General features: G+C 48.9%; 4 protein-coding genes across 4 annotated transcripts; 2 read left to right on the plus strand and 2 right to left on the minus strand.

Annotated features, from left to right (window-relative positions):
• Positions 1–813: 813 nt before the first annotated feature.
• Positions 814–1,668, minus strand: ASPBRDRAFT_112021 (cell wall mannoprotein 1 family protein; the record flags this gene model as incomplete). Its single annotated transcript, XM_067616616.1, has 1 exon — positions 814–1,668. One exon carries the CDS (start codon positions 1,666–1,668, stop codon positions 814–816), a length of 855 nt encoding a protein of 284 aa, XP_067484209.1.
• A 3,885-nt stretch (positions 1,669–5,553) lies between these two features.
• Positions 5,554–7,766, minus strand: ASPBRDRAFT_36140 (uncharacterized protein). Its single transcript, XM_067623443.1, has one exon. It carries the CDS (start codon positions 7,463–7,465, stop codon positions 5,960–5,962), a length of 1,506 nt encoding a protein of 501 aa, XP_067484210.1. The 5' UTR covers positions 7,466–7,766; the 3' UTR covers positions 5,554–5,959.
• Positions 7,767–9,851: 2,085 nt separating this feature from the next.
• ASPBRDRAFT_49963 (uncharacterized protein) lies at positions 9,852–15,803 on the plus strand (the record flags this gene model as incomplete). Its single annotated transcript, XM_067626454.1, has 5 exons — positions 9,852–11,722; positions 11,784–13,224; positions 13,275–13,375; positions 13,431–15,594; positions 15,645–15,803. 5 exons carry the CDS (start codon positions 9,852–9,854, stop codon positions 15,801–15,803), a joined length of 5,736 nt encoding a protein of 1,911 aa, XP_067484211.1.
• Positions 15,804–17,192: 1,389 nt separating this feature from the next.
• Positions 17,193–17,659, plus strand: ASPBRDRAFT_190310 (uncharacterized protein; the record flags this gene model as incomplete). Its single annotated transcript, XM_067620214.1, has 5 exons — positions 17,193–17,210; positions 17,257–17,313; positions 17,365–17,380; positions 17,428–17,544; positions 17,592–17,659. The coding sequence occupies 5 exons, from the start codon at positions 17,193–17,195 to the stop codon at positions 17,657–17,659; spliced, it is 276 nt and encodes a 91-aa protein (XP_067484212.1).
• Between the last annotated feature and the right edge of the window lie 243 nt (positions 17,660–17,902).

The following is a 17,902-nucleotide window of genomic DNA, read 5'->3' on the forward strand; positions in this document are numbered from 1 at the left end:
AAGACAGCAAATGTACATAACCAGCAACCAGAAAAAGCGCCCGCCAGATCAAGGTAACCAAATCTTTACTCTTCGCATCGTGGCCATGTTTCTACACGCAATTGTTGAGCGGACCCTTATTGTACAGACCAGACTTTAGCATAACGTATGCAGTCATCCGTAGATCGATACGTGCAGGAGGCCTTCAGCTAGTTGAGCCTACCGAGGGTTGCTACCAAGACGGAAAATGAGTTTGCAAGCACCGTTACAATGCAGTAGTATTGAGTAATCAAATATCCGTAACGGGAATATGTTGCGAATAGCCTGCATTCGCGGGATCCTTCTGGTCTCCTGCATTAGAATGCGGGTTAGGGAGTAACTGCGGTTGATCAACGACGTTACATCTGATCCTGCAAGGGCAATGCGTTGACCGGCTTTCTGATCCGGTTGCCTCGAAAGGCTCGCACATCGACTGTATACCAGGATGTGATGGTGACATGCACAAGGAATAACATGTGTATACCGATAATTACGTGAGCATTAAGGGGGAGAGAATTCAATGCGATTGTGAAATAATATTATTCTTTTAGACACAAGAGTCGCCAGAATACACTGTATTATAGCTAGAGCAATAACTGACAAGAAACAAAAATAACAACAACATTCAGGCCTCAGATCTGGTACAGGTTCTAAGCCTCAGAAGGCAGCAGTAAGATATACAGTCGGCAAGTCCATTGCCTTTATTGAAGCAGTAAAGAGAGTGTTATGGACTTGAGCCGTTTCGCCTCGTTCATTCGTCGCATAACTCCGTCAGTCCACCTAAGTATCTCCCACTTAGACAGCGATGGCAATGGCAGCAGCAACAGCAGCACCACCCAGAGTGTAGCTGAAGCGCTCCACATTGGCAGCACCAGTGTAAAGGGAGGGAGAGGCAGAGGCGGAGGCGGAGGCGGAGCTGCTAGGAGTGGCGGAAGCAGAAGCAGAAGTGTTGGGAGAGCTGGGGATAACGGGGCTGGAGCTGGTGGAAGCAGCAGAGCTCTCGGTGGTGGAGGCAGCAGTGGTAGCAGCAGTGGTGGCATCGGTAGCAGAGGCAGCGGAGGTAGCACTGGTTGCCTCAGAGCTGGAGCTAGCCGAGGAGGTAGCCACGTCCTTGTAAGCATCAACACCCTTCTGGATGGCGTCGGTGATACCGGAGGACAGGGAGCTGGCGATGCTAGACAGAGAGGACGGGACCTTGGAGGTGATGGCATCGGCCAGGTTCTTGGAAGCAGTGTACTGCTTCTGCAGCTGAGAATAGACAGTGGCACCAGCGCCAGCAGCGACGAAGTCGGATTTCTTCGAAATCAGATCATCAATGGTGCTCTGCACCTCCTTAGTGAGGTCCTGAACGGGGCCAGTGATAGTAAGAGCATCAGTGGCGCTGAGCTCAGACCCTCCGTTGACAGTGGAGACACCAGAGTTGATCGCTGAAACCAAAGAGGAGGAGGCGGACTCAACCTTGGAAGGGTCGCCTCCAGAGTAAGAGTTGATGACCGAGTCAAGAGACTGAACCTGGCTGTTGATTTGGGAGAGGACGCTGGTGATGGAGGCAGCGTCACGCTCGACGAGAGTAGGCTCGCGAGCAACCTTGGTGGGGGTGGCCATGACACTGGTGGCCAACAGGGTGAACAAGGCAGCGGTGAACTTCATTATGACGGTGATAACGACGGTCGTTGAATAGATATCAAGAGTAGTAGATATGTTATTATAAACAAGGCTTGAGGACTGAACGAGTGCTGGAGGCTGAGATTGGCTCTGCTGTATTCCTATTCAGTGACTGTGGGTGAGCGTCTTTATATACACCATGGACAGGTTAGAGCTCACATGGGAGGGAACTACGGCCGAGGCGAGGATGTGGGCCAGGGGGAAGATTTCCCTGCAATTCTGGGGTTGACCTAATTAGCGTCCTCGAACCGAGACGTCGAGACCTGATCCATGATACAGAAATTGGCTCGTTCCTGAAAAGTGCTCTGATGATCGTCACTGTAATGATTGTTCTGGGCCAATGCATTTGATTGCAGGGCCGACGCTCATTTTCCCCTTTTAGCGTGGCCGGAACCTTGAAGGTCCCCAGTCCCTGGGTTTCTGGCACATCATGGTCCGATTATTGCCATTACTGGCACGTTGGGTGGTTGAATACATCAACAGCAGTTGATGGAATCAGAGAGAAGATCGTAGTTAGCACCTGACTAGCACAATGAGGGAATCATCGCGAGAAGCAATCAATTTGACTTCGCTGGTAGGGAAAACAGAGCGTGGTGGCGCCACGATGGCTCTACACCCGGGCCCGCCCCCAGATTCTCATTTGTTCGTAACTGGAAGTTGGCTAATGCAGGTCGCCCAGTGCACAGTGAGAAGAGCAGGATACCGCATCGGAAGTTCAGGGTCTGTGGGGGAGAAAGTGAGACAATGGAGGTTTAGTGGAAGTTAGCGAAGATGAACTGCTGGAGGCTACTAACAGTTGGAACTAAACGGTTCGGTTCTAGCGAGTGTTACCCTCCGGACGCTAAGCCGACTAAGTGGTCCTACCCCGCACCGCCCAGTCTCAATTTCGAGTTCTCTTCACATCAACAACATTGATTGCCGCAGGAGGTTTGCAATCACCACTTTTCGTTCTATCGGCCATGGCTCATCTAGACCATTTGATACGACGCCTAGAGATTACTTTCCCCTCGTGCTAGGAACTGCGTCTCCCCAATCAATACCAAAATTCAGGCAAAAGCTGAGACGCTGTGTGTTGATATCCCTTTCCTCCCTACTGACGTTCGGGACTAACTCCGTGGCAATTCAAGTAGTCTAGTATGAGTGGGCTGCAGCTAGCATTCGCCTACTACAGACGCATTGTCGGTTGCACTCCAGAAAAGCCTCGACACTAGTGGCGCATCCTCTAATGAGCTGAGCTAGCTAGTCGGCCCCAATGCCTGGCATGTGCTGAGCTTCCCGGTTCGTGATGGAAGATGGGGCAATTCGCACGGATAATGACCTACTCCATTGCTTGAATTGCGCCTTTCAATGGCTGTCATAACCATAACAGGATTGTGGCGGAGATTATGCCCACACAATGCAAGCTCATTCGTCTGATCCTTTCGCTCAATCCGGTCCGAACAAAATCATCTGATCTCCTGCCTCTGAATGAAGCTGTGAATAAGAAGAGTTCGGGCTCACATACATCCCTGTGCGGCGTCTCTGTCCAATAAGACGGCATCGCATCTGCCTGATCCCCCTTCCGGGAGCAAGTGGCAAAGTACTTGGCTTGGCTATTACCACCTCAAATCTCGTTTACCACCCTAGCATTGACCTATGATAGACGCCATTGACAAACACTTTTGTCCCGCGCCAGCTGAAAGGAAATCGAGCCCGAGGCTCGGCTCACTGGTATGTAGCACGAGATCTGAGACGCCTGTAGATGGCTGTGGTAGGTTTGGTACGAGTCCGTGTCCCAGGGGCGCCATCAATGGAATCTGGCACAGTCCGGCGTAAGGTGTTTGCCCTATGATGATGGCAATGTCTCACCCTGGGCAAAATGAACCGCTGTGATCAGATACGATCGGCGCTTTATCACAGATGAGTTGCACAAAGTAGCATTCCAAGTCTAGGTTATGGTCACATTGATTCAAAGTCTTTGAGTCAAATATAGATAATACCTCAGTCTTTTTTAGAACAGGTAATATACTCAACCCAGTCGTCTCTGGTAGACAAGCACCGGGAAAAAGCCTGCGTCCTCCTGCACAGTGGCTCGCATACGGCCCGATCGCGGACACAGCAATATTGTCTCTCCCGCAAGGGAGCGATTCATCAGATGTGTTGGCTGTCACGCAATGCTGGTCAATACTATAGGAGACGCTTAATCATACTGCGTTAGATGCAGTAGTGGTAGTATAAGGTAAGATGCAAATTCATTACCGTACCATGATCTGCCATTGGAGGTTTGAAAGCCCTCAGTAGACAGCCATTTTCTTAACCCTCCTACCTATAAGGTTCTTCCATATCAGTTGTGGCGTCCAGCGTCTCATAAGAGATGATCATACCCACAAAAGCGTAGATTCCGTTCATTTGTAGATTGTTCTCAAAAAGTGGGTTCCCGCACCATAAGTAGGATTTTGGGTTAACGTTTGAATTTTAATGAAAAACTTTAAAGGATCAACTTAGTACCTAGATTTTGAAGCGAAAATATACCATTCACTCAAGTATCTGGATGTGTTCTATTCCTGGTGGCAGAGCCTCTTTTGGTTTGGACTTTCCCGTGGTGATCCTGCTTGCTGATATTGGTCGCCCCAGTACGCGGTTGAGAGAATCTTGGTTCTGAAGCCGATGATCGTCATTCATGAAACCAGAGATGAATCTCCCAACAATTGCAGGCTAACTTAAGATTCTGTCTGCTTTCTAGGCACTCAGATTCTGCTTCACACTTATTTTTACTCATTTCCCGGTCTCAAACATTCATATTATCTATTTGCAATTATGTCTTTTGCCATATTCTTAGAGGGAACTGAAAGGTGATCTTCTGAAACTGAGGAAATATACACAACATTAGGATCTATCAATGCCAAAAGGGTCATAGAAACGGGTTTGCACTATATGATTTCCTTTCATGCACATATGGAGAAGCCCAACTTCAGAAAAAGCATATATTAGAAAGGAGACTGGCCTTCTCTATGAACCTTTCTGGTTTCACCCTCTACACATGCTACTTTTGATTCTATCATTACAATTATGGCTGGATGATTCCTCCCTATACTAAGTCGATCAAAGTTCTCAATCCAGATCTCGCATAATTGGCATCAGATACAGCATCGATCTCACGTTCGAGAACACTGCGATTTTCCATTCGAAGTCTCCTTATAGGAGACACGTGCTACAGTCGGGCGACAGCTCTACTGCAAGTGCATTCTGGTTCAAAAAGAGCGGACGGGGAGATAACTCTGAGAATGCTTCCCTGTAGCGGAATTCCTTCGTTGCCTACAACATACGATCTAACTTAGCCTAGGTTTCTAGCTCCCGAGGACTGGGGTTATTCCGGTAATAGTGCGAACTTATATCATGTATAAGACGTACGCTACATATGATCTACAGTTGATTGAGATTGAACGAGGACTTGCAGCATCCTTGCCCTCCTTCAATCTTCTCCTTGCTTCGTCGTACATTTAGAATTTTACACGGGATAGTTGACAAGAAGATTTAAGAAGTCTACTTGAGGGCTCGTGTTCTGATCCTCGAATGCTATTCGCGTGTTCACATTAACGGAACCGTGGCTCAGCTGTTTGTTGTCCAGATTCCTGACTATAGTCAATGGCCAAAGGAGTTCGCTTACATTGATGATTACCTCAGGCTATAGGTGCGGGCGCCGGCATGCCCGCCCGTGGCGCTGAGAGTATCCCCGGCAACGGACATGTAACTAAATAGAGATAAAGAATGTTCGGTGAGTTCCATTTAAGTGCAAGTGCTGCCCTTAAGAGCAATTATCTCATTCACTTAGTTTTAGTTCAACTGGCGTAAGTGGCTGGGGGTTCCGTCAGCGGCCCGATCAGTGGTGGTGTTTGGGTTATGGCTTGCATATCTGGCCGCCCTTCCGGTCTACTTGTCTCAGCCTCTCCCAGTACAGGAAGCCCGAGTTGCATACTTGTGGCTTTGTTATTAAATGTATATCTGAGATCACTCCACTTTATCCGAAGGTGTAGGAATCTCCCTTTCTTCTATCCATCGTGGACTGCAATGTGAAGAGTGCGGCATAATGCCAGCCTTCAGCCGGCGGCATTGGATTTCATAGCCACCACTGCGTGGTGTAGAAAAAAAGCAGTGAACTTGTGAAGACAGATAGGATAACGGTGATTTACAAGAAGCCCCGGACGATGAAAGGAAGATAAGGGCGCATCAAACAATCGAGTCCATTCCAAAGGGATTAACTAACAACATCTTGTTCTTGGCTCTTGCCCACGAGCCGCTATAGAGACCGTAAATAGCTCACTGGCGACTTGTCGCTGCATGCCCAGTTGAGCAGAGGATTTCGGCACAACTGTTCCATTTCTGCAGCTGGCAAAGCCACCATTACTTCCCACACCGGGTTACCATTCCGATCCTTCCGCGCGGGCTTGATTAAGCATTCCCCGGCCGGAGAGGTCGGAGGCAAAAACTCGAATTGCTGAACCGGACCGAGCCGCGGGGTGAAGTCAAGATTAAATATGTTCCAGGTGCGCAGACTACTCACAAGGATGTCACACCGCTGTACGAGAATCTGGCTCCAGTCCGGCGTATGGTAGTAGCTCGCTGCGAGCCGGCCCAGCTCGTCTGCATCAAGATTGAAAAGGCGACATCGAATGCGATATGCCATCAGCGTGAGCAAATCGAGGATTGGTTCGTTGTCGATGATCTCTTGGCACAGGCTTTGCTGCCAGTGCGGTTTATCCCACGACTCCAAGCATTGGAGCTCGGAACGAGAGAGGGTACAGTTGGCGTATGCCACTGAGTTACCCAGGTAGTTGTTTGGCAAGGGCTTGGGAAAGCGTTCCCGACAGTTGACCGCTACCCCGAGACTGGACTGCTCCTTCTTCTGGACCCACGCGTTGCATATCCACAACAGAGCAGTCAGAACATCGTTGGAGGAAACAAACTTTGGCTGCCCTTTCTCTTCATTGCCCAGACTGCATATAATTGTCGGCAGTCGCGCATTGCACCGACTTTTCAGCAGACGCATCTGTTCATCTGAAATGATGAGACTGTAATTCAACTCTGTCCCATCGTAGACGATACCTTCACCTGGAACAAGTTCCTGCTCCTGCTGCTTGGCCTCATTTTTGACGGCGGAGGAAGTATTATTGACTGTCGGCAGCGTTCGGGTTCTTCCAAGCTCGTGCAACGACTGTCTCGTTTCTACTTCGGCTGCGAAGGAGAAAGATGAGGTCGCGGTGGTGGGATCACGGCAGCAGCGTTCAAATAGGTCGATGATCTTACCATTTCCCATCCCATCGAAGACCATATGATTGACCACAAGGCCGAGAGCTACCCCGTCTGCGAGAACATTGATCTGGGCACTGAAAACTGGGGCTGGGACCGTTGTTTCATCGAATCTCGGCGTCAGACAGCGCCATGATTCATTACCAGCAGCTCCACTCCAATCTCGCTCGCCGCGTTCTCTATCATCACTATTGACAGTCGCCGGCAAGCCGTACTGAGGGTAGTGCTGGATTTCGACAAGCGGCGCAGTATCTTCGTTCGCCGACACCGGCCGCACCTCCACAACATTCGGCTTATCCGAACCATGAGCGTAGTCGGCCACTCCAGTTAGGCACGGAACAAGCTTGAACAACCGTGACAGTCCGAGTTGGAGATCCTCAATTGCCCCCTGCTTGTTTTGCGTCGGGAAATATAGCACCTCGGAAAGGAAAAGTATCGGAGGGAAAAAGTGATCGAAAGGAGACAGGAGAAAGGGGCTGAATCTTTGCCTTTCCATGACTGCGACGCTTCAGAGGATGAAAGTTGGACTTGTGAGCCTTCGGTCTATTTAGATGACTTGGTCCAATGGAAAAAGAAGGAAAGATTACAATAATTGACCATGAGGTGGGCTTCGTGCTGGTGATATCTACATAAGGCGTGGAAGCATGTGCCTATGTTCCTAGCTCGAAAGGCAAGGGATGTGTCGTAGCCATGTTTCCCGAAATGGTCTTTCGAGTAATTGGCGTGAAGTGAGGATGGGGAAGACATCGGAATGAAGGTCTGTAGATATTCTTGGTTGTGGCTTGCGCAGTGTGTAGATCATGCATTGTGCATTTCATCATCATTATCGGATATTTCCGGCTCCACATCGTGCCTTTCCTAACATTAATGTGCTTGTTTGTTTGGCCGCCAGACTGCTGTTCACTGTCTTGTGTCTGTCTTGACTTCAAAGGTCATCTATTTCCGACTCAATGATTATGGCTCATTCGAGAAGCTCATCACGGTTATTTGGCGCAGCACTACTAGTCTTCTGAACTATACATCCCTTACCACCAATCTAGGTGCAGACTAGAAGGATCGACCTTTTCAGGATATCAGATGGAATATTTGGATGTTGTCATCGTTGATTGCTGGCTGTTTCTGAGTCCCAGGATGGGCAATACCTGCTTTAGACTACCCAACAAAGTTGCCCGGGTTCTTCATCGTCCATTACGTATCCCGATGCAAGGGGCTAAAACGATCCGTGCCGGTTAGCTTAATGTGTTTAAGACTTTAAGGCTTTGAAGGCTTCAACAATGTTCAGATGCGTCAAGCAGTAATAGGACACCCGAGTATCGACATAGTGATAAGTGTGTTGAGAAAATCCTTACCTAGCTGAAGTGCCATTCAAAGTGGGCTATCGAAGGGTTAAAAAAAGGTTGAAAGGAGATTAATCATGGATCTCGATTGACCTTCCCGTTTTGAAGCAAGGGATAGAAAAGCTGCTATTGCGCTGATCGGCACAAGATTCATAGAAAAATTACCCAATGGAGAATATCTACCCAATATGCGAGACATGATGTGGCCCGTTGCTTAAGGCGAGCTATGGCTCACATAAGCTATCAATAACTTCGGACTATCAAGCACTGATTCCCATGAGATATTACTGAGCGAAACCCACTCGATAAGAGCTACAATTGCTTGTTGGTATGCCTTATAGCTTTTATATTCTGAGAAAGTGCTAAGGATTGACGATTGAAGCAGGTCAGAGTAAGCTGTGAATCACTAGTGTTCACCAGTCAGTCAACCACTACAGTAACTTGTCTGCATCACTATCATTTACACAACTGGTTTAGCTGCAAATGTATTGGAAACAAGATAATTAAGTGGTGTGGGTACATATCAGTAACATGAGATGGTTCCAAGTTTGACGTTCTCCGATGACATGTTATAGAAGGTGACTGCTATATCTAGCAGTATCGGATAGATTCACAACTCTATAATTCTAGCTTGAACAGTGCGAGTTAACAGCACAGAACCTATACTGTTGTGTACTGTAAATGAAAAATCATTAGCAAAGAGGAACTGAATAACTTGTTACTCCCAAATGAATATACATTAAGGTACAATGATCAATGACTATACCAGTAACACATGAGCGACTCAATAGAGCTGATTACCATTAGCTCTAGTGCTGGTACCACAGGATATAAACAAGTCACAATCTCAGACCCACAATGACAGAGAAGAAATCCCACGAGGCATATGGAACTTGATAGTGAAGTGCTGAAAAACATCTTGCAATCACCTGAAACGTGCTTCACTCTATAATCAGCAGGCACTTCCGTCCGTCACGAAACAACTTACCGGAAAGGCTTAGCGCCGTTTGCTATTTAACCGACCCCGCTACATACTTCTGCTTCGTTTATTGACGCTTGTACACATCCTTTTTCGTTCATCTCCTAACTGCAGCCTCTGCATCAAATTAACACTCTTTTTTCAATGGACTACACGATGGCCGGTTCGAAGGAGGCCTCGAATACACCTCAGCGGGGGAAAAGAGCTCCCAGACGTCGTCGTACCGGTCCTGTTGCCGCCGGCGGCAATAAGGATGGCACTGAACAGGAGAATTCCTCACCTTCACATCCAACTAGCACGGGTAAACGATCCAGGAAAAGCAAAGGTAAGAGACAGGATCGTGGCGATATGTCTCGGCCAGAGACTGCAGAACGTGATAATCTTGTGAGGAAGACATCACGGACTGAGTATAGGTATGTATCCGCACTATGGCTAGCGAGGGACAGCGTTGATGCTCTTACTATAGGCCTTTACCTTGTACTTCACGGATACGTTTATCGCTCACCGGGCCTTCTATGGAGTTGTCAGCGGCCCAGATGCAAGAATTTCTTGAAAATGGACTAGCTATGATCGACGAGTCACCGGACACGCGGAGAACATTTGTCGAAAGCCTGGCTACCGAGTCAGGTCTACGTAAAGTTAGACAGATAGTGGAGACCGAGTTTGCAATCTCTTACAGTGTCTTGAAGCCAATGTTTGATCCACATTGTATATTGTTCCTTCGATTGGTCTCTCACGATGAGTTGCTATCGTCACTTATACTGGAGAAGGCAGTCGGGACAATCTACAATGTCATATACGGCCCCAGCGGTAGAAGAGCAACTGGATTCTTCACAAGAGTGACAGATTTCCTCACCCAGATCAGAGCTGATGGCAGAGATCAGACTGTGGACCAAAATTGCGCCACGCGAAACGAAGTACTGTCTCTAATCTCGAGGGTGCTTCTCGGTACTTTAACTTTGAACCATGAGGCTGCAATACAGGTGGATCTCAGGATGATTGCTGGCAGGCTTTACGAGATCTATTCCGTTGACAACACCGACGCTGTGGCTGATGATGATAACCTGCAGTTGGCATACGAGAACATACTCAAGATTCGGGACATACTTTCTATGGGGGACACGATTCCCATATCACGGAAACCCGAAAGATTGCAAACAATCGAGTCCAATCAGCAAGGTAGCACGAGGTATGTTATTGACCTTCCCGGCGAATTGTCTGATCTCGGCCCTCGCCATGATAACGACAAGACGGCAATTTCGGATATTCAGATCTTGCCTACAATATCCGAGATCCTGAATGCTGACCGACCTGAATTTCTCCCTGCACGGTGTGCTGCCGATTTTCCCATTGAGCATCACGAGAGAGGCATCCGTCGACTTCTCGATAGTCAATTCCGCCTTCTACGAGAAGACACATCTGGTGTACTGCGTGAAGGTATAAGGTTGATCATACATGCCTGGGAGCTTGTTGTCCACGGAACAGACTGGCGGCTGAAACGCAAATTCCTTCGCGACAATATGCCAACCCCGACCAGAGTCTACTCAGGAGTCGAAGTCCGACGAATCAAGTCGGAGCAGTTCAAAGGAATAGAAGTAGACTTGGAATTTGATCAGCTTCCTAGACTGAAGTATGCAAGTCCAGCAAAACGGAAGCAATGGTGGCTTGACTCTAAGGCATTGAAGAGAGGTTCAACACTGTTAGCCTTGTTAGACGCAGAAGATGTGGACGACACATCTGTGATATTCTTTCTTGTCTCAAAGAGAGAGATCAGCTATGTCGACAATGACAAAAAGGGCTCTGCCCCGGCCGACCATATCAGCGACGTAGTGAGCGATGGCAATAGAGCCATGGTTACCCTGGGGCTGGTGGGGCAAACCAATACGATAGACTTGGAGAAGCTTGTCTCATTCTCGAGGAGCAAACCCTTTCCGCGACCACTCATACTCGTTGAATTCCCAGCCATTCCATACAACTCCTTTGAGGGTATTCTGAGATGCCTTCAGGTGTTACATCAGAACCCAGCACGAATGCCTTTCAATGCATGGCTAGCCCCGAGTAGGGAGCATCATGAACTGTGTGAAGCTCTGACGAAAAGTGGAACGGACACTGGCAGTATCAGTATACAACCCCCTGTATACTTCCGAAAAAGCCTATGTCTCGACCTTTCTTGTCTTCCAGGCCGATATCATGATAACGACGCAAGTCAGATGCTGTCCATGTCCCTTTCTCAGGACCCTAAGGTTCTCTCCACAGACATCTCCAAGGTCACTGAATTAGACGAAGGACAGGCAGATGCATTCATTTGGGCACTACGACGAAAGATAGCCCTAATCCAAGGTCCTCCAGGGACGGGGAAGTCGTATGTAGGGCTACAGCTAGCTCGATGTCTACTGCACAACAAGGATGTGCTGAACCTAGGTCCGATACTTTGTGTGTATGTGGAGACTTCTTTCTTGCATTTCAAGCCGTAGTAAATACTAACCTGTATGTTCTAGATGCTACACTGCTCACGCACTTGATCAATTCCTAGACGGCCTTCTCAAATGGGGTGTTGTCGATATCATCAGGATTGGCCCTCGCAGTGCCTCTCCACACATTGAGAACTTGTCACTCGATGTGAGAAAGCAAGATCCAGGACCCCGAATCAAAGGTATTTCTAGGTTAAAGAATGAATCACGAGCAAATTTATTCGGCATAAGTTCAAAAATCGACGAACTCCTGACGCAAGCACAGTGTGGTGATCACAGTCTTGTTCTTGGCGTTTTGAAGAACAGGTTCCCGTCCCAAGCTAACAGCATTATCCATGGAACTCCTGGAGAAACGCAGGCAAATGCATTACAGACGTGGGCTTCTGGTAATGCTCCTGGAGACTGGAGCGATGCCAGTATTGAGCGCTCCATTGACAGGCTTCTCCAGGAGGACGTCTGGACGCTCAAGGCCTCTGAGCGGACTCGTCTTCTTAGTTACTGGCAGGAGGCAGCTCTCGCAGACGTCAGTCACCAGATATTGACTCTTCTGGAAGCTCATTTGGCGGAAAAGGAGCGGTATACTTCGGCGTACAGCTTGTTGGATGTGCAACGTTTGAACGAGTGTCAGGTTGTGGGGGTAACCACCACACAACTGGCAAACAATGCCGATTTGCTTCGAGGCCTCAACGCAAAGGTCCTTATCTGTGAGGAGGCAGCAGAGGTTCTAGAGTCGCACGTTCTCACCGCGCTATTACCTTCGATTCAACATGCAATTCTGATAGGAGATCACTTGCAGCTACGTCCACGCATCTCCAACCTTAGGTTATCAATGGACTATGAACGGGAGAATCCCAAGTACAACCTCGATGAGTCGCTTTTCGAGAGACTAGCAAATTTTCGGTTCGGGAAATCAGCCTTTAATGGCACGAGTGAACCAAACCAGCTAGAATACTGCTTTCCCGTGATGCAGTTGAGCCACCAACGGCGGATGCATCCATCCATCTCCGAACTCGTCCGCGAGACCTTATATCCAAAGCTCCAAGATGATCCTGCGACAGCCTCATATCCTCCTATACCCGGACTTTCTCGCAGGTTATTCTGGCTCGACCATCGCCACCTGGAAGATCCGACTGATCCTACAGAGCCAATGCAAAGCAAGACGAACACATGGGAGGTTGGGATGGTAACCGCATTGGTGAGACATCTTTGTCAACAAGGCAAGTACGGGCCCGGCGAAATTGCCGTATTAACACCATATGTCGGACAATTGAGAATGCTCAGGGATGTCCTGGAGAAAGAAGTGGCAATTATGATCAATGAAACAAACTCGGATGCTCTAGACGAATCTGAGGGTTTAGACGTGGATGGAACCCGTATGAATCAGAACGGGAGATGCGGCAAACAAAGGGTTCCTCGGAAGGGAAGCCTTCTAGATGTGATCCGAATGTCTACGGTCGACAATTTTCAGGTGGGAGCTAGTCCAACATGGCGAATAAACAGTCCTAACATCTCTACCAGGGCGAAGAAGCTAGTATTGTTATCGTTTCTCTTGTTCGAAGCAACAAATTCCGAAATTGTGGGTTTCTAAAGATGCCGAACAGAATCAATGTATTGCTAAGGTACATGTTATAAAACCGCTGGTGGTCGCTAGATTCATGCTGACTTTGGTTCCAGTCGTGCCAAACATGGCATGTATATAATTGGTGATGCAAGTACGGCATCAACCGCACCGATGTGGTCATCCGTCATTCAGCTGCTGGAAAAAGGCGCCAATATCGGCCCAAGACTTGAGTTACGTTGCGATCGTCACCCAGACAAGAGGGTCTATGTTTCTTGCCCCAATGATTTTACCATATACGCTCCTGAAGGCGGATGTGCGGAGAAATGCAGACTAAGGTTAGACTGCGGGCATACCTGTGCGGTGAAGTGTCATCCGGAAAGACAGCATAATGCGGTGAAATGCATGAAGCTGTGCACCCGGACGAATGACTGCGGCCATGCATGCCCAAAGAAGTGTTATGAACAATGTGGGGAATGTTCGCAGATGGTCCATGATGTCTTTCTTCCCTGTGGGCATCTAGCGGAGGCCGTGGAGTGCAGGCAGATGGGCAATCTCGCAAAGGTCCGATGCACTAAACGCGTTTCCCGCACCATGGATCGCTGCGGCCACAACATGGAGATGCGCTGCTTCGAAAATACTGATACAGTGAAATGCTTTCACCTGTGTGATAGCCCCTTGTCTTGCGGACATACCTGTCGGCGCCTATGCTGGCAGTGTAGACACATGGAGGGTGATTTCTACCAGATCGACCATGGCTGTTGCCAAAGTCCATGCGGTCGGGGGTTCTCAGCTTGCTCGCACAGCTGTCAACAGTCATGTCATCAAGGTACACCGTGCCCACCTTGTCCTTTGACTTGCCAAGTACGGTGTCGGCACAGTCGGTGCGCAAAGACATGTAGCGAGCCGTGTCCTCCATGCGCAGAGACATGTGGCTGGGGCTGTGAGCACCGCAGACAGTGCACTATGCCATGTGCTGTCCCATGTGGCAATGTTCCTTGCGACTTGCGATGCAAGAAGAAACTAACAAGTTGTGGGCATCAGTGCCCTGGCCTTTGTGGGGAACGATGTCCAGACTCTCAGTTATGCCGCATATGCTGTGGACCAGATATTCTGGAACAGAATGTTGATCTTATCGAGCTCAAGGCATACAAGGACATTAACGTCGACGAGAATCCATTGGTATTCCTTTCCTGTGGCCACTTCTACACAGCATCCTCACTAGACGGGATAATGGGGATGACAGAGCACTATGAAGTAGAGGGATCTACAGGCAGGATACTAGGCCCGAAACCTAGCCACCGACTATTGGACTCTGGACGCCCAAAAGGGTGTCCACAATGCCGTGCACCACTCCGTGATATTGACCGCTATAGCAGGATTATCAAACAAGCATTCCTCGACGAAGCGACAAAGAAATTTGCCGCTCATGCAAGCATTAAGTTTGGCCACCTTCTGGGGGAGGTCGAGGGCTATGAGACAGATATCGAGCGTGAAAATTTGAATTTTGTTGATGAATGGTCACAGGAAACCATCGATACAAGGAGTGCCGAGGACGTCAAGCGCTCGATTGATGCCTATCGCGCAAGGGAAAGCAAGTTGCTGAGGAAGATCAAAGAATTTACCAAATCGGTGGCGAAATCCGAGCAACCGTTTGGGAGGGTTAGTGACATACTCGCATCAGCTGCGGCGAGAAGGCCTGGCCTGTCTGCGACACCCTTCCAGCACAATGGATCATATATCCAAACGGGGTTTGAATCACACGGCCATGTTCTGGGTCTTCGACTTACCTGGGTTCATTTCTGGAACCTCGACAGCATCTACAACAATAGAAGGATTGACCCACGCGTCAAGGTGACTCTGATCCAAGTGGTAGCAAGCCGGATTAGTGGTCTACTAAGCCAGTGTGAAGCTATAGCAACCTATTGCCAGAAGGCTAAATATCTTCAACAGGAGGTGGAGTCCCGAATCTATTATGTCTTGTTCTCGATGCTGTCCATCAGCAATCAGGAAGCACGCGGTCACCCTGTCAGTGGGGCCGCCGAAGCCAGAATCCGGGAGAAGGCGCTGAGAGAGCTGAAGGCCTGTGATGGGATATGCTTACGCCACTCAAAGATACTAAGGTCCCTTCGTGAGGATATCGAAAAAGCGAGACGACTGGTCAACGGTGGGACCTTCTACAGCTGTGTTACCAGTGAAGAAAAACGACAGGTCTATCAGGCCATGGCGGCACAGTTCAACGGTACAGGCCACTGGTATTATTGTGAGAATGGTCATCCGGTATGTGATCCACCTTTAATCCTCGTTGTGTACTAACGCGGATGTGCCAGTTTGCGGTGGGCGAATGTGGGATGCCGATGGAAGAAAGTCGCTGTCCGCAGTGTGACGCGCCAGTGGGCGGGCTCAATCATCAGTTTGCTCAAGGGATCCGTAGAGCAGATGACATGGATGTAGAGTTTGGCAATTCTCTTGAAGGAGACACAAACTGATGAAGCTGCCAATCACATGGTGTTGATATCGAGGTCGTTAGGAAGTATGCGCATGCGAGAAGTGTTTCTGTAATATGTTGCAAAGAAGCTAGTTAGCAGAATGGTCATGGGCTTCACAATAACCTGTGAGTAAACCAGAAACTCTGGTAGACAATGTCAATCAAAGTAATACGGTATCACTAATTAATCCGCAGCGGTCCACATCACCGATTGTAGCCAGTATAGTTGATAGGATCAAGTCCCAAGTAAGATGCATCACAAGACGCGGCCAGCTATCTATCCAAGTGAGTTGCAACCCGATGCGGTGCGGGATTTTTGACCGTGCATCCACGTCATGCACTGCCACCCCAGTGTGTATCCTCCAACCTTGTAGAAAGAGGCCTCGATGGCTATGGTGTATCTAGACCCTAAAGAAACCGGGATTATAGCAAGGAGTGGCTGCACGCAACAATGTGCTGGCCAGCCTTATCGGGCGGGTATCCATTTTGGCCAGGATGGAGTGAGTGCAACGTGTCTCTCCACCCACTTCCACTTCCACTTCGACATTTCCCCTCCCCACTGCCCCTCCATCCTCAACCCCTCGATCGGCATCCACGTCGACTGACAGAAACAAGCTGCACGTTTTCGGACCCCAGGTATGAACCTGATAGGCCAGATGCGTTGTTCCGAAGTCTATCGCGACGCTGCAGCTTCCTTGAATGCTCCCAGCTCCATCAAGATGCCTACCTGCTTTGCTTGATGCTACGAACAGGGATAGCAGTGGTGTTTCCTGTGCAGGGACTGCTATGTGGCCGACATTGCTGTAGTGCAGTATGCAGCAAGCAATGGTCGTACCTTCGAACCAGGAGGGGTTTCCACCATGGTTTCACGAATTTTGAGCTTCACAGTGCCTGGCCAGCCAATACCATCCGTTGATCGCTGTGCTCCATCGAAGAATTGAAAGAATTGAACTACCATCTTGCAATCACCTCACTGGGTAGGTTATCGACACTCCCAAATGGAGCTGTCGACAGCTGCAGGCAGTTATGTTCAGGCATCGCTACATGCAGCTACCTTGGAGGACCCCGCAGTCACCATCCACCAATCCTCCAGGCCATACATCGTGTCAATAGAGAGCACTGTGCATCGCACAAGCTTCGGTCGAATAGCGATGAATAACGTCGAATGCATTCTGTACGTTGCAATGCCCGAATTGAGGTCACCCAATATATGCGTCTGCGATAGCCCGGCTATCGCGCATATCGTGCAAAATCAGACGGGAAGAACGTGATGGAATGGGCAAGTTGGGGGAACATAAAAGGCGTTCAGATCCAGCAGCTCTCTTACCGTTCACAAGTCCAATCCTGATCCATACTCTCCAGAGCCACAAGTATCCGACTCCCCGCCACCATGCCTCAGGACTTCAAGGTACGAGAACACACATCCACCTTACTTCAGCTACTGATGCTCATAGAACGCCCACTACTCCTATGACTACCTCCACGGATTGAGGGAGAAGTACGAGAAGTCGGTAAGTCTTCCTCATCACCCAAGTCTGCTCACTTCTAACCTATCCTCTTAGGCCAAAGACTTCTGCCGTGAGTATCTACAGATATAAGAGCCCGCGGAGTATTAACAGCAACAGGTGGTATGACCTTTGAGGACGCTCTCGCCCACGTCTCCTCCACCGGCCGCACGGACTTCACCAGGGAACAGTTGGAGGCCTTTGACACCAACCATGACGGCAGCATCAACTTTGCTGGTGAGTGCCCCTCGGCATGAAATATGAGGAGCTACTGACTGGAGTAGAATACATGGAATTGATGCTCAACAACGACAAGGAGCTCGAGTTCCGTAATGCCAAGTTCATCGCTTAGATTGGGAGGAGCTGGGTCTGTATATAGCCCGCGATATAGCACAAATTGAATGATTTATGACTATTGTGTGCTTGATCATCTACGTAGTCTGCTACCCAGCTGTAGACTGGGTTTTTACAGTTCTGTCAGGTTATTCTCTTCTCGAATATTAGTAATAATTCTTTCTGATGTAAGTTGTAGAGCGGAACATTCCAATGATGTCAATGTCTCGATCCCTGACATCTTGTTGAAACAGGTACCGTT

This window comes from Aspergillus brasiliensis (assembly GCF_001889945.1).
Source record: "Aspergillus brasiliensis CBS 101740 unplaced genomic scaffold ASPBRscaffold_1, whole genome shotgun sequence".
NCBI lineage: Eukaryota > Fungi > Ascomycota > Eurotiomycetes > Eurotiales > Aspergillaceae > Aspergillus > Aspergillus brasiliensis.